The sequence below is a fragment of the Molossus molossus genome, unplaced genomic scaffold (genome assembly GCF_014108415.1).
Source record: "Molossus molossus isolate mMolMol1 unplaced genomic scaffold, mMolMol1.p scaffold_m16_p_13, whole genome shotgun sequence".
Classification (NCBI taxonomy): Eukaryota; Metazoa; Chordata; class Mammalia; order Chiroptera; family Molossidae; genus Molossus; species Molossus molossus.
Window position 1 is genome coordinate 43,758,089 of NW_023425348.1, and position 21,803 is coordinate 43,779,891.

The following is a 21,803-nucleotide window of genomic DNA, read 5'->3' on the forward strand; positions in this document are numbered from 1 at the left end:
CTCCTGCAGCTCTGCCCTGCTCCAGATGAAAAGTCTATGGTGGGACTTCTACTTCATCTGTACTACTCCCCTCCCCCAGCATCTAACCTGCCCGGGGCTGGGGTTCAGGGAGCAAGAGCGGGAGGTGAGCAGGAGGGTTCTTGCTTGGACTGATGTGGCAGTGATCCAAGGGGTTTAGGGTGAACCGTGTCCTGTGGATGGTTTTCTGGGCTCTCTGGAGGCCCCTACTTATCACTGCACTCTCTCTCTGCAGGAACCTTACTAAAGGTGAATCCTTTTAGCTGGACCTATACTCCTTCCTCTGTCCTGTGCATCCTGTAGTCCCTCCAGCTTCTTTCTGCTGAGATATGTTTGCCCCTCCAGGTGGCTCTCTTGCCCCATCTGGCCATGGAAACCACCATGCATTCTTCGACTTAACCAACAGACTGCACACGTCACCCCCAACACAGCCATTTCTTCTCCTCTCTGCTCCCAGACAGTCTAGCCAGCTATCTCTGACCTTTTAGATTTCACAGGAGAGTCACTATTGGTCCACATCCCCCAATACCTACCACCCCTGAGATCCAGGTGCCCTTGAGCATCTCTCTTTATTTCAGTGGAAGGCAAAGTGGCCCCTTCAGGGCACACAGAGTTCTCAGCTATGTCCTCTCCCTCCATTACTCCCAGCCTTTCTTCGAAAATCCTGCATTGTGATCTCACGCCTTACTTAGGAATATGGTGTTGTCTCGGTGCCTCAGCTGAATTTTCCATTCAGTCCTGGGACATGGCTATTATTTATTATTCTTATTTAATCTCAGCATCCCTGCCTACTGCTGTCCAAGATCACAACACTTACCCACCCTCAGCTCCAGTTTCCTTGTCCGTGAAATGAGAATGATAATAACAGTGCCTGTCTCATAAAGTGTCTGTGAGGATTAAATGAGATAATGCATAAAATGTACTTCACATACTTCTCAGCACAGAGAAGGTTCTCTGTAACGTAAGCTGCTTTCACTGTCATCGCCATTATCATGATTAATCTCAAAGCAAATCAATTTCTAACTGGGAAGGACCCCTTATGTACGTTACCATCCTCCCTCCTCTTACTGCTTGGCCAGAGCACACACATGCAGGCACACACACATACACAAACACACTCACACACACACAGAGATACACACGCAGACACACACACATAGACACACACACATGCAGGCACTCACACATACACAAACACACACACACAGAGATACACATGCAGACACACACACAGAGATACACACGCAGACACACACACATAGACACACACACATGCAGGCACTCACACATGCACAAACACACTCACACACACACAGAGATACACACGCAGACACACACACATAGACACACACACATGCAGGCACTCACACAAACACACTCACACACATGCAGACACACACACAAGCAGACTCACACACACGGGAGATATACATACAACCCCAGCGACATTTACAGAGTAGAGGCTGTTTGGGGTGTCAATCCCTGACCCCCTTTGATGCTGGCTGTCCTACAACCAGCACCCTTGGTGCCCTGTGCCACCTCCCCCCACCAATTCATTTATCTCTGTATACTGCCCGACACAGCAACCCAATTAAGTGGTGGGCCTGTGTGTGGGGCCATCTGCTGCTAGATTGCCTGCCATCTCTCTCCCAGGATCCCTGGGAGTCCCCTAATGGCCCCAGAGTTTCCTGAGGCAGAAAAATGAGGCTAATCCCATTGTTGGAAAATCACATGCAGGAGCTTGTGTGGTAAATGATTATAAGCGTGACGATCATTTTTGAATCTCGTGCAGTGATGCTCTGTGTGGTTTTCCTTCTGCTTTCAGTCATTTCTTCTTAGGTTTCGCATAGTCTAGTTTAGCTCCAAAAAGAAAAAAAATAAGTAATAGGATGGTAGGCCTGTTTCCAACGTGTGATGCTTTTTTCTGTCACCCCCTGAGAGTGATCACAGGCCCTGCCCGGGCCTTTCCAGCCTTGTGCTTCTCTCTCGTGTAGCACCTCTCATACCACGCGACTCAAGTCTGCTTATTTTCTCCTCTGCCCCTCACTAAACTCACTCATTTGTTCTAGTACTTTTTGTAGATTCCCGAGGATTTTCTGAAATTGAAGTTCATGGTATATGCAAATAATGAGATTTTTACTACTTCTTTTCTAACGTGTATACCTTTAACTTCTTTGTATTGTTTATTGTACTGCCTATGACCTCCGGTACAATGTTGAATGGAAGTGTGAGAGTGGACATCCTTGCCTTGCTCCTGCCCTTGGGGGGAAAGCATTTAGCCATTTACCATTGAGTATGATGTTAGCTGTAGGGTTTTTTTAGATGGTGTCTATTAGGTTGAGGAAGTTCCCTTCTATTCTTAGTTTGCTGAGTTTTTTATAAATCATGAAAATTTGTTCAATTTTGTCAAATGTTTTTCTCTGTCTATTAAGGTGATCATATAGTTTCTGCTCTTTAATTGATTTTTGGATTTTAAACCAACTTGCATTCCCAGGATAAACCTCATTTGTCAGTTCCCAAGGATTTAAATCTTTTTATATGTTGCTGGATTTGACTTATTGAGCAGGGGTTATTAAAGGTTTTAATATCTATATTAATGAAGTATATTATATTTCTTATAATGTCTTTAATTGGCTTGGTATGTGGGTGTTACCTGATATTGCCCAGCTTAAAATGAGGTGGGAAGCATTCACTCTTTCTCTATTTAAAAAATATATATTGTTAGGATTGGTATTTATTTTGTCCTTCATGTTTGATAGAATTCACCAGTAAAGTCATCTGGGACTGGATTTTTTTGTGTGGAAAGAGTTTAAATTACAAATTCAATTTCTTTTCTTGATATACATTCATTCAGATTTCTATTTCTTCTGAGTCTGTTTTTATAATTTCCATCTTTCTAGGAATCTGTCCACTTCATCTGTATTGTCACGTTTATTGACATAAAGTTGTTCCTAGTGTTCCCATATAATTGAGCTACATTTAAAAGAGTAAATTGCCCTGGTCGGTGTGGCTCAGCGGTTAGAGCGTCGGCCTGCGGTCCGGAGAGACCCGGGTTCGATTCCCGCTAAGGGCACATACTTCGGTTGCAGTTTGTCCCTGGCCCTGGTTGGTCGTGCGGGTGGCAGCCACTCGATGTGTCCCTTCACGTCGATGTTTCTCTCACTCTCTCTCTCTTCCTCTCTCTCCCTCCCACTCTATCTGTACAAAAAATGGAAAAATATCCTCGGGTGAGGATAAAAAAAAATAAAAATTAAAAATAAAAGAGTAAATTATTGGCCTAGCTGGTGTGGCTCAGTGGATTGAGCGTCCCCCCTTGGACTGAGAGGTCCCGGTTCAATTCCCATTCAAGGCACATGCCCAGGTTGCGGGCTTCAACCCCAGTAGGAGGCATACAGGAGGCAGCCAATCAATGTTTCTCTCTCACATGGATGTTTCTATCTTTCTCGCCCTTCCTCTCTCTCTAAAAAATCAATTTAAAAAAAGTTTTAAAAAATAAATGAAAATATATTTAAAAGAGTAAATTGTTGATTTGTGAATATTGTACTAGCCTTACATCCCCGGAATAAATCCCACTTTGTTACAGTGTATGATCTTTTGAATCTATCGCTGGATCCTATTTGCTAATATTTTGTTGAGGATTTTAGCATCTATTTTCATCAGAGATATTGGCCTATAATTTTTTTTCTTTGTAGTATCTTTATCTGGTTTTGGAATTGGCATAATGCTGGCCTCATAAAAAAAAGCTTGGAAGTCTTCCTCTTGAATTTTTTGGAGCAGTTTGAGGAAGATAGGTGTTAATTCTTCTTTGAATGTTTGGTAAAATTTCCCTGTGCACATGGGCTTTCTTTGTGTGAGACGCTGTTTCTCGGGTGCACAGGGGCCTGTGGGCCACATGCAGCCTATGGCAGGACCGAGACAGCAGTTATCTGCAGAATGAGCTGTTTTCCTAATAAAGGGACTGAGTCCTGACAGCTGTCATTGCCAGCTGTTACCCATGCAGACCTTTCCATGTAAGGAAAAGGAGGGATTCTTTTGCACTCAGTCTCTATTCACATTAGATTAGCTTCAAACTTTTTTTTGCATACAAACATATATATTTTTTGCCCAAATGTATGCTTCTCTTATTTTAGAAAATCATCAAACATGGTCTTGTTGGTGTGCATGCATTTATTGGATATTGATGGATAAGAAGAGCTATCCTAAATGGTTAGACTGTGGGCATTCTTTGTAAGAGTCCCTTTTCTCCCTTTCACACAAAAGAAGCTGAAAGATGCATTCACGCATATACACATGAATAGATCTTAAAGCTCCTCTCTGCGTCCAGGTCTTTCTGCCAGGGGGAAGCAGTCTTACACTCCTCTCTAACTCCAGGCGGTCCTCTAGGCTCAGGGATGGTCTTTCCTTCTCAAGCTACAGATCCCACCTCCTTTAACCAGCTCCTGACATAGCCTGGCAGCTTTGCGTGCCTGCCTCCATCAGGGCGCGTGAAGGAGCCCGCTTCCCCCCGTAGAGAACGCTTTCACACAGCAAATGGAGACACGATTTTTGAACAGAGACTTAATATGTTTCTATGACAACATAAATTACCTATAAAAATCTGTAAGAAGATTTTAGACCATTAAAATTTTAATGCACAGTTTTTTCTTCCTTCATAAAGCAGTTAAGGAATATTGAACATTTTGTTGTAAAAGGGATGGGGAAAGAATTTTATTTCCCAAGGACTTAGATACATAAGAAATAAATCTGGGGCTTATAGGCAGAGAAATGCAATTTACAGTGATTGTAGCCGGCAGTAATCCATTATTCTAAGTCTCCATTTTTGTCAAGAAGTGATTCGTACCAATTAACACGTATATATGTTCTTCACAGCAGTAAGTTTGTTTCTTGTAGAATTCCGTTTCATTGTTTCTTGTAAATGTCAGGATTTTTCAAATTGGAAGTGAAAGGCCAGCCTCTGTTCTCTTCTTTTACCGCAGTTTCAGTCCAAGGCCAAAGCTCTCGCCGTTCTCCTGACAGCCCCCCTCCTCCCTCTTCTGGGGCCTGGCTTCATCAATCACCCGGCTCTCGCATGTCTCAGCCTCTCCGTTTATAATTGCTCTTCCAATATCTCCCCTTGAATCACCGTAAGAAAATGTGCTTTAATGGGACAAGGTAGCATCTATTTACAGTGGACTTCAGTATTGGAGATTCAATTAATCAAGCATTCATTGAACGCTATTTTGTTCAAGTTCGATGTGAATTACATTTAGAAATAAACTTAGCATTAAAAGCTACTGCCCAAATTTTGTCCATTCTGGACACCAGACTACTGACTGCAGTTGTCATAAATATAACAGTCGCTGTACAGATAATTGGATTGTCTGTGTGACTGTTTAGAACGCCTCACCTAACTACAAGGTCTGTGGGGGCAGGAGCGGCACTGCCCGTTCACACTGTTTCTAACCCCCGGGCCTGCAATGTAGATGTTCAATAATTCTTCTGTAATGATAACCAAATACCTTGTAATACAGTTATCCACTGTGGACTTTGTACTTCTGATACAAATGTCCAGTCCTCTTTGGAGGCCTTGTGTCCATCTTTTCCAAATGAGCTCACTGAAGTTCAGAAGAGGTAAGGGAGCGACCCAGGGGTTAGAGCTGGGATCGAGCCCAAGTTTATCTCATTCCAGAGCCTGTGCTCTTGCCAGTGAACTACTGTCTCTGTTCTGGCTCGGGCTCTGTGCTTCCTCTCACCTTGTTAACCTCGGCCTGCACTTGCCCGAGCCCGCGCGTGCCGTGTGCACTAAGACATCACTTCCTCCTATGAGGCCTGTCACTCTCTGTTTCTGCTTATGACCTGGCCCTGAGGCAGGTGCATTTTTACCAGTTTCGCTGAAAAGGAGGCTTTGCGAAATGTTCACCCTCAGTTTTAATGGGACAAGGAAACATCTTGTGAATTTGGGCAGCAGCTTTTAATGCTAAGTTTATTTCTGAAGGTAATTCACATTGAACTTGAACAAAATAGCATTCATTGAATGCTTGATTAATTGAATCTCCAATACTGGAGTCCACTGTAAACAGATGTTCCCTTGTCCCATTAAAGCATTACGTGAAAGCTCCAGAATGTTCACCCTCGGTTTCTGACGACCAGAGCCTGAACCGCTCTGTTAACTCGATGCCAGGACTCTGCTGGGAACTTGAACTCCCTGTGCTCTGCTCACACCAGTGCTTCTGCCTCGCTGACAGGGGCCTGAGTGTTCTGAACCCTTTTGATGGGAAAAATAACTTCTGACTGGGGCATGTGTTAGAATCTGTTGCTGTGTAACAAATTATTCAAAAACTTAGCAGCTTAAGCCAACAAACATTTATTATTTCATATGGTTTCTGAGGATCGGGAATCCAGGAATGGTTCTAGCTCAGGATTTCTTAGGAGGTCATCTGACTGCTTGTCTGGGGCTGAGGATCCACTTCGAAGATGGCTCACTGCCACGCCGTTAGGCAGAAGGCCCAGTGCCTTGCCAGGGGGACCGCTCCACAGGGGCTGCTTCAGTGAGCAGTGAGCATGGCAGCTCTCTGTCCCCACAGTGAGTGACCTAAGAGCGGGAGCGAGGAGGAGGCTGCAAAGCCCTTACTGGTCTGGGAAGTGGCACACCGTCGCTTCACCATGGTCGGTTTGTTGGAAGTGAGTCCAGTCCTATTCAAGGGGAGGAGAATTAAGCTCCGGCTAAGGAAGGAGTGTCAAAAGAATGTGAAGACATATTGTGAGAAGTGTCATAGATGCTATGAGATGCTTGTGTAGCAACCGTTATGCCCCTCCCTGGCTGGGGCAGCCCAGGGACTTCCTGCTCAGCCATTCACATGGGTGAGGAGGAGGCTGCATTCTGGACTTCTGTCCTAGGCATGGTGAGGATTACACAGGCACAAAAGGACAGTCCTGACCCTCAGTGGCTGTCTGGAAGGGAAGAACAGTATCTACGCAGGTAGCTAAGATAACGCATGTGCGTGCTACAGAGACGAAAACAGAGGACGGGCTTGATTCAACAGCGGGACTGGGGGAGGCTCCCTGGAGGGGAGAGCCCTGGGCCTGGCATGGATGGTTGGGTGGTATTTTAGTAGCTGGAGGTGTGGAGGGAAGAGCATGCCAGGAATGGGAACGGCATGGGTAAACACTCAGTGGCAGGGACGTGCAGTCTGCGTTTGGTGTCAGCATTGGCAAACTCTGGACAGCACCTGTGGTGCAGGGTTGTTGTAAGGAATACATAAGATAATGCATTTATTTATTTATTTTTTATCCTCACCCGAGGAAATTTTTTTTCCATTTTTTGTTCAGATAGAGTGGGAGGGAAAGAGAGAGGGCGAAACATTGATGTGAAAGGGACACATCGAGTAGCTGCCACCCGCACGACCATCCAGGGCTGGGGACAAACTGCAACCGAGGTATGTGTCCTTAGCGGGAACCGAACCCAGGTCTCTCTGGACCGCAGGCCAACGCTCTAACCGCTGAGCCAAACCGGCCAGGGCAAGATAATGCATTTAAAGAGCTTGGCGCAGTGCCTGGTGCACAGAAAGTGCTCCCTGGATGACGATGCGAATGAATGACTAGTGAGGATCGAGAAATGGGCTGGAAAGGTCATTTGGAGCCACGTCACACACAGCATGGGAACTGAAAGGGCACAGTTTGGACTTGGTCCTGAAGGAAATCCGGACTTGCTGAGGAGCTCGAGCCGGGAGCAGGGTGCTCGCAGGAGGAGTGAAAGGACATCCTTTTGCAGCCATGCAAATGACATTGGACTTGCAGGTAGGGTTCTGTCATGAATGTTCTGTTAAGTATTTCCTCTCTCAAGAGAGACACAGGAACTCAGGAAAGCGTTAAAGAATAACGGGAACTACACAGGTAACTACAATGTTGGAAAGCACAGTAAAGGGTCCGAGAGCTGAGAGACGGGAAGCTTTGGCTGGGGCCATCCAGGAGGGGCCCTGGAGGACGACAGCTCCGAGCTGGGCCTTGAAGAACTGAGGCCGTCTGAGAGCAGACACAGCACTGCAGGAACCGGCTGCCTTGCTCAAACGCTCGGCGGCTCCCCGGGCCTGTCATACACGCCATGCGGGCTCTGTGCAGCCCAGCCCCGGCTCCCAGCAGGCCCAGCCATCTCGACATCCCCCCAAGAACCTCATCCTCCTGCATCCTAAGCAGTCCACCTGCCCCGAACCGGCTACGCAGAGACTGCTGCCTGAACTCCCTTCACCTACTTCCTGCTCTCTCTCTGTTCTTCAGTGCTCCCTCCCCACCTGCCCCCTCCAGCGTTAAAGTCCTCTTCTCTTTCCCTGTGAACTCTGTCTCATTTGCTAAGGGGTCACACACGGACAGATCCTGACCCACTAGACACATCAGCCGCGGCATACTCCTTCCTGTGGGCCACATGCCACACTGATGGCTGGTGTTTGGCCAATTAATTTGGTGAATGAATGATTGAGCTGAAATCGGGTCACAGAAAGGGAAGTCCATGGCGACAGGGGACCATGAACTTGTGGCAAGAAGCACCGGAGATGACTGACCTCAGAGTGTGGCCCACACTGCTATGGGCAGAGCGTCTCAAAGCTGGAGGAGCTCAGATGTCGTCTAGTCCAGTCTCTGTCATATGAACCTTCCACAGCATTGCAGACAGCAGGCCAGAGCCCCGCACAAGCACATTCGGTGAGGACAGACCGAGCGCACTGCCAAGTGCAGTGGGAAGGATACAGGCTGTGAGCCTGACTGACCTGGGCTCAGATTTCAGCTCTGCTCTTTGCCAGTTGGTGGCCTTATGCAAGCCGTTTGACCTCTCTGGGCCATGGTGTCTCTTTTTTGAAAGAGGGATATACTACTGCTTTCTTTCAAAGTTGCAAGCACTATAGAGAATATACAAAACAACAACAAAAAGCCCACCGGCCAGCTTATAAAGGGGCATTAATGAATAGTAGCTAATTCTGTTTCTATGGTATATGATTAGTTGTTACATATGGCTGGGGAAAGGGTTGTGAAGAGTTCAAAGACAGTTCTAAGTAACAGAATTTGGGTTTAAACCTAACAGTCTGTCATAATTAAGTGAACTTATTATGGGACTCACTCACATGGTCTCATACGAAGATGATGTTCCAAAGATGTTCCGGATCAGGGGTTACCAAGCTTTTTCCACAAGGACATACCCCATGGAAAATTCTCCCAATGAGACACTTGCCAGCTCACAGAGGCCTCTGCAGAGACCCAGACAGCTGCAGAGGCTGGTCTGGGAGAGATGACCCAGAAACCGTGCTCAAGGCCGGTGTATGCCTGTGCCAGTCCTGATTCTGGAAGCGGGCAGGGATAGAAGTGGAGAAGCCACGTTTCTCCCGTTATGTATTTGGGAGCCAGGTCGTTACTGGTTTGGCTCCTGGGAGTTTCAGGTCAAGTATGAGGGCCTCATCTAATGGGCAGGGCTTCAGTCTCAAGGAGTGGGAGGAAGGAGGAGGCTTGGAGCCTTAGGCAGGTAATGGTGGCCAGGACCTCAGATGTCACCTGGGCCAGGCCTAAGCTTGTGTGTAAAGCCAGAACGGTTCAGAAGTCAGGTCTTAGTAAACTGGTTGAACCTATGGAAGGCGGAGAAGGGAGGAGGAGAGGAGAGGATCAAAAAGTAGCCTTGATACCGGAGTGCCAGGAACAGAATCAGGAGGGTCTCGACTCTCATCCCAGGTTTCCTCCTCCTCCCGGTTTCCCTATCACAGTGGGCAGCACCTCCACCTACAGGGCCAAAACCCCGGAGTCTCCTCCGATCCCACTCCTCACTCTGCCTAGAACCCACTCCCTCTTCCTCTGGCCACCTCCCTGCCGGCTGTTTCGAAGTCGTGCCCATGCCCCTCTGGAAAGGGTGCCTGTTCTCAGTCCTCCCCGGCGCTCTCCTGGTCAGGCCTCAGCTTCCTGCTGGCTCTCTGTTTGGTCTCAGCCCTGGCCTCCCGCCCCACTGCTCCCTGCTGCCCACCATTCACACGGCTGCAGAGTTCTCTTTCCCAGAACAAATCAGACCACACTCCTCTTTGGCTTGAAATCATTTGGCAACTCCTTGTTACAGTCCAGCATGGCTGGTACAGGACCTCATGATCTGTCCAGCTTCTTGCGCCCTGTCCCACAAGCTTCAGCCCAGCCACCCAAACTGCCTGCAGGTTCCCACGGTGGGCTGTGCCTCTGGGAGGCTCTCGGTGTTCTCCTCACTCTGCCCGGGCCTGCCGCTCCCTCTCCTCCCGCCAACTCCCCGTCAGCCTCTCTGACTCCACTCCAGAACCCTCACCCCACCCCTGACTCGGGTCGGCAGAGGAGCTCCCCCTCTGTGCTTCTCACTCCCTCCTTCGTGGCTCTTACCGTGTCGTCCTGGAGCAACCTCAGACCCTCTGCGTCTCACCTTGAGCCCAGGGCCTGCTCTTACTCAGTTTCAGCTCTGAAGAGCTCAGCATCCTGCCAGGAGACCGGAAGCACTCAGTACATTGTTGCGTGAATGGATAGGTGAAATCGAGCAACGAGGGAACCCGAGAGAGGGAAAGATTTGACAGGGGAGACAACACACTGGGGTCCCAGGGACGTTGAGTTTGAGCTGTTGGTGGGGCTAGGCTTCTGACTTGGCCTCTCCCTTTGCAGCACCTTAGTTTCCTCATTTATTAAATAAAAGAATCACACCAGACAATGTCCTTCTAGCTCTGAGGCTCTCTGAGTCGATACAGCTGGTCTGGTAACTGTGAGCCACTTGTCTAGGTGGAAGTCCAAGCGGCACTGGGAAGGTGGGTCTGAAGCTGGGGGAACATCTGTTAAGAAACAGTGGACTCGCCCTGGCCAGTTTGGCTCAGCGGTTAGAGTGTTGGCCCGCAGACCAGAGAGTCCCGGGTTCGGTTCCCGCTAAGGGCACGTACCTCGGTTGCAGTTTGACTCCGGCCCCGGTTGGGGTCATGTGGGTGGCAACCACTCGATGTGTCTCTCTCACATCGATGTTTCTCCCTCTCTCCTTCACTTTCTCCCTCTCTCCCTCATGCTCTATCTGAAGATAAATGCAAGAATGTCCTCAGGTGAGGAATAAATAAATAAATAAATAAATAAATAAATAAATAAATAAATAAAAAAAAATGGTGGTCTTGCCCTGGCTGGTTTGGCTCAGCAGTTAGAGCGTTGGCCTGTGGACCAAAGAGTCGGGGGTTCAATTCTGGTCAAGGGCATGTACCTTGGTTGCGGTTCGGTCCCCGGCCTTGGTTGGGGTTGTGTGGGAGGCAACCAATTGATGTGTCTCTCTCACATCGATGTTTCTCTTTCTTTCCATCCCACACTCTATCTGAAGATAAATGGAAAAATATCCCTGGGTGAGGATTTAAAAAAAAGAAAGAAACGGTAGTCTCTCTGCTCAGATACAAGCCAATTTCCCTAAGGAGGTCAAATGACCAACAAGTGGCTCGCAGCTACCAAACCATCTTTATCGACTCAGAGAGCCTCAGAGCCAGAGGACACTGTCCAGTGTGATTCTTTTATTTAACAAATGAGGAAACTGAGGTTCTGCCACGGGAGAGGCCTACAGTGCTAGGACCAGAACCCGTGAGTCTCCACCACAGTCTAAGCTGTTTACGCCCCCCCCCCCCACCCCCAGCACTGTCTCTGGGCCCTGAAGTGGGGCGTTGTCAATGAGGATGAAAGTGGCACCGGAAGAACCTAACTCCACAGATGTTCATACACTGTCTTCCTTTCCCACGTCACAGCTTCTCAGGACCCCGCATGAGAACAGACCCAGGAAAGACCTTGGGAGCCGCAGAGCTTATGCATTGAATCTCTTGCACTCAGCAAACAGGATGGACCCTGTGACCTTCTTTTCAGCCACAGCTACATTTATTCTACCATGTTTGTTTCTAATCCTCACCCAAGGACGTGTTCATTGATTTTTAGAAAGGGAGGGAGGGGCTAGAGAGAAAAAGAGAGAGAGAGAGACAGGGAGAGAGAGAAACACCAACTGGTTGCCTCCCATACGTGTCCTGACTGGGGATCGAACCTGAAACCTTTTCAGTGTACAGGACCACGCTCCAACCAACTGAGCCACACCAGCCAGAGCTATTTTAACATGTTTTAAACAGGGTTAACCATCTACTCTCCAGTCCTATAACAGGTCAGAATCAGCTCATTAGAAACCACAAAAGAGACAGCTGTGAACAAGAAAGCTGACACACTGACTGAGAAAAAGCAGCAGATGGGGTCATTCAGGGCAACGACCAATAGCCGCTCACAGCGAAGCACACGGAGACTCTCCACACATACACGTGGAGACGCATCATGTGCTGTTTACGACCTGTAAGCATTTACGCATCCGTAAGCATTTTCATCTGAAGTGATTAGGATTGTTAAAGTTCCAGCACTGTAAGAAGCAAGCCCTCTAATCAAAGGGAGGGATTATCCTCAAGGATTCTGAATAGCAAAGGGTCTTCATCATGCCAAAGTGGGAATGGAAACTGGCGTTTGTCAATTGACCACAATATACCAGGCACATTGTCTAACACAATGCTAATATATTGTCTCATTTAACTTTCATAATTCTCTCTTTTTTTTAAAATCCTCACCCAAGGACATTTATTCTCAGATAGAGTGGGAGGGAGAGAGAGAAACATCGATGTGAGAGGGACAAATTGACTGGTTGCCTCCCGCACGACCCTGACCAGGGCCAGGATGAACCACAACTGAGGTACATGCCCTTGACCGAAATCAAACCTGCGACTCTTTGGGCCGAGGGCCGACACTACTGCTGAGCCAAACCAACCAGGGCTAACTTTCATAATTCTTAAACCTCAAGCACTCAATTATATAGGGTGGGGCAAAAGTAGGTTTACAGTTGTGAGTACATGAAACAGCTTATTCTTGTATTATGTATTAATTATTGAATATATAAACTGTAAACCTACTTTTGCCCCACCCTGCGTATGTTGAACCCATGAATGACTGAATGGATTGAGTTTTATTAGCCTCATTTTGAAAACGGGGGCAATAAGGCGCAAAGATGAAACTTGCCTGTGCCTGATGACTGGGTGGGAGCTGGGAGCTGAGACCTGGGAGCCGGAGCTTTTCTCCAGGGCACTACTGCTATTGCCACAACCTGCATTAACTCGGCAGGAGAAACCCTTGCACTTACCCGCGAGGACAGGGCGAAGCGAACTCTTCGGCCGCGTTCAGTCAGCACCACACGGACTCCGCGAGCTTGCAGCCCTGGCATACGTGTAGCACTTAGGTCTTCTTTGATTCGCAGGAACGAATTCAGAGCATGGACAGACATCAAGCCTGTGAAACCGATAAAAGCGAAGCTCCAGTACAAGCCCCCGGATGATAAGATGGCTCATGAGACCAGCTACAGCGCCCAGTTCAAAGGGGAGGCCAATAAGCCAACAGCGGCTGACAATAAGTTCACTGAGCGCAGAAGAATACGCAGCCTCTACAGCGAACCTTTCAAGGAATCCCCAAAGGTGAGATAGATCTTGTGGGGAACCCATCAGCACAGCCTGGGATGGAGGGGTCGCTGCCCCAGAGCATGGGGGGGGGGGGGCACTGCCAACTCTGGTCCAGCCCCCAGGGCGGGATTAAAATCCCTTCACTTTGCAGCACACTGAGACGGAGGGGGCTTCTTAAGAGGAACTTTTGTTAAATTCAAAAGGAATGTGTACAAGTAACATTACCTAAAATAAAAATAGCATAAAGACTGGCAGACGTGCAGAAAACTAACTTCTGACTTTGAGAAACCCAGAAAAAAAGTGGCAGAAGATCTCACCTGGGTCCTAAATCCCCTTGTCATAAAATAACTATGCTCTGGGCCCTGAAGTGCTGGCCCCGTGACGGAGGCATCCTTGCCTGGCTCATCCTCAGCTCAAGTCCCTAGACGTTTCCGCCCCTCCCAGTCCCTGAAAATCACTGCCCTTTCTTACCCTCTTCCTCCATCAACACCATCCGCCCGCCGTTCTCACGCTGTCAGAACGCACCTGTCATGTCAGCTGCAAGATGTGCTTTGAGTAACTTGTTACTGTAATGAACAGCTTGTGAATGGTTTGCACTTCTAAGTAACTTCCAGAAGATTGAGGAATTTTCCTCTAATGACACTACTTTGCCTTATCTGCATCCCAGAATGCGTCCGTGAGAGGGAGAGCATGTCGGAGATTCAGCTGCTGACGCAGGAGTCATGTGCCAGAGCTTATTCTCTGAGGTCAGGTCACATGGAAACTCGGCTCTGCTATCTGCAATAGCGGGAAAAGTCCGAGAACCTAAGAGCCTTTTCTCTGCTTTTGCCCTAAAGTCTTGCCCTCAGTGGTTACCTATTTGGCCCAGGACTGGTTGACAGGTAAGATAACTAACCGGCCCCGTTTGCCCGGACTCCTCCCGCTGTAGCACTGAAAGTTTCATGTCTCGTGAGAGTTCTCAGTCCCGGTCAAACCAGGTTGATTGGTTACCTTACAGGCAGGTCAGAGGTGACGAACAACCTCTGGACCTCAGTGAGTGAAGGACCTAGCCTGAGGCCAAGGTCATCTCTGCCCACCTTTCACAGACGAGGTAGGACCCAGGACTTGGGGTTGGCTTTGAACAAAAGAAGATTCAAAGGGAAGAAGAAGAAAAGATTGGGGAAAATAAATCTGGAGATGGAAGGGAGGCGGCATGTGGAGGGATCATACCCAGTGACCCCCAAGTTCTTGAGAAAGAGAAGGCAAGGCCACCCTGTAGGAGTGAAGAGAGGAGCTGGGGGAGGGAGCCCGGGGGCAGAGCGGGTCTGAGCAGCTGCTGGGCTGGGAGAAGAGGCGTGGCTGGCGGGCAGCGAGGCCTCACCAGATGCCATGCCTGGCGCCCGCACCTCGGTGAGAGCATCTCCAGTGCGCTCGCCACCTTGCAGACAGAAACAGAGTCTGCGTCTTACATCAACAAAGGTTTATTTCTTATGCTACACGCCCGTCGGGGGTGGGCGCAGCTCAAGTCTGGGGCGCAGAAGTCTGGGGCGCAGGGTGGAGGAGCGGCCTGTCTGGCAGGGGAAGAGCCCCAGGAAGCTCAGGCTGACTGAGTCGGCTGGAGGTGACCCACGTCACTGCTCACATTTCACGGATAAAAGCAAATCATGGGCCTGCCTGGCGTGGACAGGGCGAGGAGGGAGGTATAATCTTCCTACAGGAGGAGCAGACCGTGCAGATGGTAACACAGTCCACTGCCTGGGTGGTCCAGGGGTGAGAGGCCCAAGGATTCGTGTGACCAGTGTGAGAGTTGTCAGATGACTGACCAGGGGGTGCAAAGGGGTTCTAGAAGCCGAGTGACCTGCTGTCACTGAGAACACTTTATACACTGTGCTCCCTCAGGGTCCGATGGCATCATTATCGTTATCCTTTCATTAATCGCGTCTTCTCTCTAAATTCTCTCTCCCACTCCCTCCCCTTCTGTGTTTCTGTATTTGTGGTCTGTCTGTCTCTCCGTGCAGGTGGAGAAACCTGGTGTTCAGAGCTCCAAACCAAAAAAGAGCTCAGCGAGCCATAAGCCCCCGAGGAAGTCCAAAGACAAGCAGGTGGTGTCGGGCCGGGCCTTCAAGAAAAGGAGCACGGAGGCCCCCAGCGCCGCGCCAGCCGACGACAAGGAGCAAAGTAAAGAGATGAACAATAAACTGGCTGAGGCGAAAGAGTAAATTTCACTGCACTTTCCTTTTCTTCTTCTCTCTCTCTCTCTCTTTCTAAACCAACCAACAAAAAAAAGGCCACAAAATGTATTAGAGGCTTCTCCTCTGTCTTGGTCCTGAGTGTTCCAGGAGCTCTTTGGTTTGGTTTTTATAAAAACGGAGGATGCTGTTTGTTTTGAAGACCACACGGCGTGCCTCTCCTCTGTGTGGCCCAGGGACCACGCCCGGGGCCCCTGGAACCCACGTGGCTCACTGGAGGTGCCTTCCCACGGCAGGTAGACCGCATGCTGGTGAGGGAGGCAGGCCGTCTCCTGGTAGCGCTTGGAAGTGTCTGTGGGCTGTCCTCCTCCTAGTCCTCCCCAAGGTCAGAGTCAGTGACCAATTTGGAACGTTAGGTAAAGGTGTTCTTTTCCAAATCCAGAGAGTTCTCATGTGCTATAGAAGCTTAACCTGAGCTTCAGCAATTGGCAACATTTGTGGAAGTATTTTTAAAAACACGAGAAAACCTTGGCCTTAATGTCAAATAAAATTAGTTGTGTCTGTTAGGTTTAAGCCATTTTTTTTTTCATAGAATCTTCTGTTAGAAATGTGTGGCTGCATTTAGTTTTTCCTATCGGTGGGCTGTACAGTGTCTACCAAGTAACAGGTGTGCCACTGATGACTAAAACTAGGGCCGGGTAACGGTCAGGTGTATTAGACCTCATAGGAAGGTGACAAAAGTGAAGTGACTGTCTCCTGTTTCCCCTCAGCTGGCTGCCGGCCCAGTGCTGCCGATTTTGCAAAGCAGCTGGTCCCAGGTGACTGAGGAAGAAAGCTCACGCTGTAGGGATAGTGTAGGGATAGAAGGTGACTCTCCTGCCTCCGCGGAACACAGGGCAGGGAGTGGACGTAGTCACAGGCGTGGCAGTGTTCACTGTCCCTTCCCAAACTGCTCTTGCTCTGCTGCTCAGAGCTTCAGGGTAGGGAAATACCTGTGACTCAGCTGAGACCAGAATTCCCTGCTACGTGATTAGCAAGCATTCTTTACCTCGTTAACGAATACAAGCAGCTCTCGATGAATTGTGTGTTGTGTCTGTGTGGCCAAAGCCTCCAGTGGCGGCCGGTGCCACCTTTGCTGTGCTAGAGTTGTGTTGTAGGCATTAGTCAGAGAGCTGTTGTGAGAGGACCCCAGTGCTCGTGAGGGAACCCCAAATACCTGCTGGAAAGATTACCTTTGCAAACCTGTGGTGTGTATGTTGCTCAATATGCTTTATTTCTCGTGTCCTTGACGTGCTTACTGTCGCCAGCATAGGGAATCGCTGGGCTGCTGTGTGACGCCAAGCCCCTGCTCAGGCTGACTTTTCCTTTGTAATGAAAGCGGCGCAGAGCAAAGTTCTCCCAGTTTCTCACCTCAGATGGGCCTCTGGGTCCTTCGGGTTTGGACAAGGCAGAGCCTCCCGGTGCTCTTTCACATTCTGACCATTGAAGCAGCCACGTCTCTGTTGACACTGTTCTGCTTGTCACCTTGGAGCCGATTGAGACGTGTCCTGTGGATTCACTAGGCACGTGTTCTGCGGGCCATGTTTGCTGAGAGAACAGGACCCCTGAGAACGAAGCCCTTGGCGGGCCCGCGGCCACCTTCCTTCCGCCCCGGGGCACGGAACTGCGAGGAAGGAGAAGTACTGAAGAAGGTAGAACACGTTAGTGTGTTTCGTGTTTACGAATGAGATCTTGATGCCTATCTGGAAATGACCAGGGTCGGTCTCAGCACTGATTCCAGCTGTTTGCTAGCTAATCTTACCATTAACCAGAGAGCTCTGTCAACGTGATCTCAACTGTGTCCAGAGAGTTTGCCAATTTCATTCTCTCAAGATTTGGAATCAGCCAGACATGTTGATGTTAGCCACAGTCTGGATTTCTCCATAGCATAGCCGTATGTTTGCAGATCAAGTAAATCAGACTTTACAATGCACAGGGAACCATGCACTCAATATTCACTTATTGAACACCTGTGTGCCAGATACTGTCCCAGACACGACGGGTCGTATAGATAAATCTGTCTCCACAGCAGCACAACCAGAAGGACACATGTGACTTGATCCCTGTGTGTGATTCAAGTCTGTGTTGCCCAAATTGTAGAGTTTGCCACCCGCCTGACAGCCCCAGGGACTAAGTTCCCTACACCTGATCTGAGGCTTGAGATGACCCGGACAGTGTCTTTTTGAACCCTTCAGTATCCCCACCTTTTTAACACCTGTTTGTATTTCACTTTGACTTATGACTGTGTCACTTCACTGGTAAGAAGCTTCCTTTGATTTTGACTGTTTACAAATACAACTCAGCCGGTCTTGTTCGGTACCCCAGACTTACTGACGGAAACCGATTTTGGTTTCACACACAGTGTTTTGTTTTCGCTTCCCCGAAGGTGACCAAGTTTCAATTGCCTGTTCCGCCCATTTTTGTACATTTCCCTATGGTTTCCTCAACTCCCCTGGCAAGTGAGTGAGGACTAAAGCTTTGCCACTGTCTGCTTTGCTTGCCTGCAAAAGTAACCCCTAAAGCTGGGCAGGGGCCCCCACAGCTTTGCGTTCCCGCTGGCGTGCCCATTCGGTCCGTCGTACTTCTGCCTGGCCAAGGCAGACAGGAGTGTCTAATTACAATTTTGTGGCCTGGGTTTTGTTGCATACCACAGATTGTGTATGTAATGTGTAGCGCACACCTCTCTTGGTGCTATTCCTTCCTGCTGTTAGTAAGAAAATGACAAAAATATTCATGTATAGCCAATTGATTGTGACGTGCTTGTGGTCTGTGCCTGCTCAGAAAACAAAAACAAACAAACAAACAAACAGTTTTTCCAATTATAAATAAATGCTGAAGACGAACACCACTTTCTTGATCTTATTTCCTTGATAAGGCCCAGCTGAGTAGGCGAAGGACCAACCTTTGCCATCTGAGCCACTCTCCACGAGAGGAGCTGTGCCCTGCAGTGTTTCTGGGGTTGTCCATAATGCAGCTTGCCTCTTTTAGATGGCCTCTCAGATACTAATTGCAAGCAGTCAGAGCTAAGTGTTGGGAAAGGCGAAGATGGACCGGGAGACCCACTGGCCGACAAGGTAGTGTAACGTTTTGATCCCATGTTGCTGGGGATGAGTGACCGCCTGCATTCAGCACCTCCTCGCCCTGCTGGGACACGGGGCCCTGACTCTCTACCCCCTTCCTGTCAGCCAGCAGGGCTGTCGGTTCCGGCTTTTTCTCCTCCCAAGAGATGGCAGAGATGCCTTCACTTACTCATTTAATCTGGCCATTGTGGAGGTCCTACCCTCCCGGGCTGGCTCACTGTGTGGGGTACAGGGTGACAGTCTTGTGTATGCCTAAGATGGGGGTGTGGAAACAGCCATAAGAGCGGTCTCAGGAAGGTAACAACAGACCGCGTAGCTGGGCGCTCAGTGAAGGGCAGGCTCCTTCCTGCAGGGGTAGGGAGCTGAAGGCTTCATGGGAGAGCAAGCTTTGGAGAGTGGCTAGGATGCAGGTATGCGGGCTCAGGCCTACAGACAGGAGAGCAGATCTGGGCGGGACCTCAGAGCTAGGGCCACGTTTGCCCACTTTGATATCCCTCCGCTAACGTGAAAGACAAAAGATTCTATGGGGATCCCTCTTGTCTTTTCCAGCAGATGTTGACTGATTGCCTGTTCTGTGCTAGGCATTGTGCTGGGCACCAGGAAACCAGGATGACAGAGCCCACCTCTGATCCCAGTGGGGCGACAGGAGGAAGTTGCTCTAGCTGGTTCTGTGGATCAGGGAAGACCTCAGTGGATGGGCAGGTGATGACCAGGTGGCCAGGGCATGCCAGGCAGAGGGAGTGCACAGCAAAAATGTGGAGGGGGTCCAACGCCAGGTGAGCGCAGGTCCTGGCGGACTGGTTCTGTCGGTTTGCAAGCTCCCTGGGTGGAAAGCACTGGGCTCTGCAAGCCTGCGTCACGGGCCTCTTGGAGCTTCGGCGTCCTCAATGCAGGGGCCAAGGCGAAGGCTGGACGGGGACAGAGCCTGTCACAGAAGGGCCTGGCACCGTGTGAATGGGCAGGTGCTAACCAGGATCTCCATTTCATACACCTGGATTGCACCCCACACCTCTGCATGCTCCCTGCCATCATGCTCCTCACCCACATATCAGGCAACAAGCACAGGTCTTCTCTTGCTTTAGGCTAGGAGCTGTAGCCTGGGACTTGCATTCTACTGCTGGCTCCCAGTTTCTGGGTTTGGGGGAGGAGGCCTGGTAAGATCAGTCAAGGGCCATACATATGAAAAACACTGTATATTTGTTTTCTAGATTAACAGAAAAAAATTACACCCACCTGCCTGCTTTGGTGTGAGACAGAAAACAGAAAATACTGTTCACTATATAAACCATACATAAAAGCATATTAAAGTATATTATCCGGCTCTCTTTTGATCAGTTAAGGATTGTTTTTGATCAAAACCAGGGATTGAGAGAGGTGGAAAGGAAGGTAAGAGAGAGAGAGAGAGAGAAGTGAGATGGAAGCAGAGAGGAAAACACATGGATGGAGACAGAATAACCTGAGAGAAGGGAACACACTCAGGATCAGAGAGGACGAGGATCGGGCAGCGGAGAAAGCGGAAGCGGGGAGCCCGGCTACCTCTCTCCGTGCTGCCCAGCAGGCGGGTCGCCCAGGGCCTTAGCCGGCGCTTCTGCCGTGCTCCCTGGTGGGGCCCAGAGCCCAGGTGGATCCAGAGCTCATTACTAAGGCCACCTCCCTAAGACAGCAAACAAAATTCCAATCAGCCCTCTAGTTTTAAGATAGTTCATTATTACTAAATTAGTTACGTATTGTTTAACTCTTCTTTAGTGTTTGTGTGTTCTTAGTGCAATTCTTTCCTCGTTTTTTTTCACTTGAGTGTAAACATTTATAACCTGCTTCTCATAGATGTGGGGAATGGCAAGACCTATTTCACAAAGGCTAGGAACTCCTTTAGCACGTCTTCCTGGTTTCAAGTTCCTTTTACTGCTAAAACGTCTTAAAGCATTTACATATTCAGGACCACAGGTATAAAAACATTTCTTTCAGGATGTCACCTGTGGACCATCAACAGTTAAGGCTAGGTCCTACCCCAGCCCAGCCCTCTGCCAGGCTCCACTCTTGCAAAACCAAGCACATAGTCCAACCCTCCTCCATCCCACTGCTGCTCGATGCAGAGACCCCCGTAACGCCCAGCCCACCCTGGAACACCTGTACTACCCGAATGAACGTCGGTCCCTGCAGGCATGCCTGTGCTATTGTGCGTCACTTCATCGCACTTCAGAGATACTGCATTTTTTTCAAATTGAAAGCAAGACCCTCCACCAGCAAAAAGAGTATGACTCGCTGTCTTACAGTACTCACTTTGCTGCGGTGGTCTGGAACCAAACCCGCACTCTCTCCGAGGTACCTGCCTGCAGTTTGTTCTTTATCACGTGACGACTAGCTACCGTGGGCAGTGCATTGGTTGCAAGCTCCCTGGGTGGAAAGCGGTGCGGCTCTGCAAGCCTGCGTCACTGGCCTTCTGGAGCCTTGGTGTCCTCAATGCAGGGACACTAATACCCACCTCAGAGCAGAGGAGTGAGGATGGAATGACATAATGGCTATAGGGAACGCAGAGTGGACACTAAATACAGGTCTTTTCAGGTCCCTCCCCTTCCCTTTACAGCACCGCTCGAAAGGTCTGTGTTCTCTCTCTCTCTCTTTTTTTTTTTTTTTTTTGCAGATAGAGTGGGAGGGAGAGAGAGAGAAACATCGATGTGAGAGAGACACATCAACTGTCTGCCACTCACACGACCCCAAGTAGGGCTGGGGACAAATTGCAACGAAGGTATGTGCCCTTAGCAGGAACCGAACCCAGGCCTCTCTGGTCCATGGGCTGACGCTCTAACCACTGAGCCAAACCAGCCAGGGCTGTGTTCTCTCTTTCTAATAGATAGTTAACTATGATTAATCTCTGACATGCAGTTGATTGGGGCAAACAATCTGGTTAGGAATTCCAGCTACTGAATAATCTCGAGTCCACAGACTTAAACAATAACATTTTTTCTAACAATTTATATTCATTGATTACCTACAAAGTACTTCTGTGCCATTCCATTGACCCCTCCTCACGTTGTGGAGCAGGTGTT

The 21,803-nt window shown here is 49.1% G+C and overlaps 1 protein-coding gene across 2 annotated transcripts in view; it reads left to right on the forward strand.

The window, feature by feature from the left end:
• MAP6 (microtubule associated protein 6) overlaps positions 1-21,803 on the forward strand; it is a 68,933-nt gene that overhangs the window by 36,480 nt on the left and 10,650 nt on the right. The window contains exons 2-3 of one of the 2 annotated variants that reach the window (XM_036260166.1): positions 13,271-13,484; positions 15,467-15,663. In XM_036260166.1, coding sequence (XP_036116059.1) covers positions 13,271-13,484; positions 15,467-15,663 — 411 coding nt within the window. Of the gene's footprint in view, positions 1-13,270; positions 13,485-15,466; positions 15,836-21,803 lie in introns of those variants that run through there. The other variant, XM_036260167.1, reaches the window with a different exon arrangement.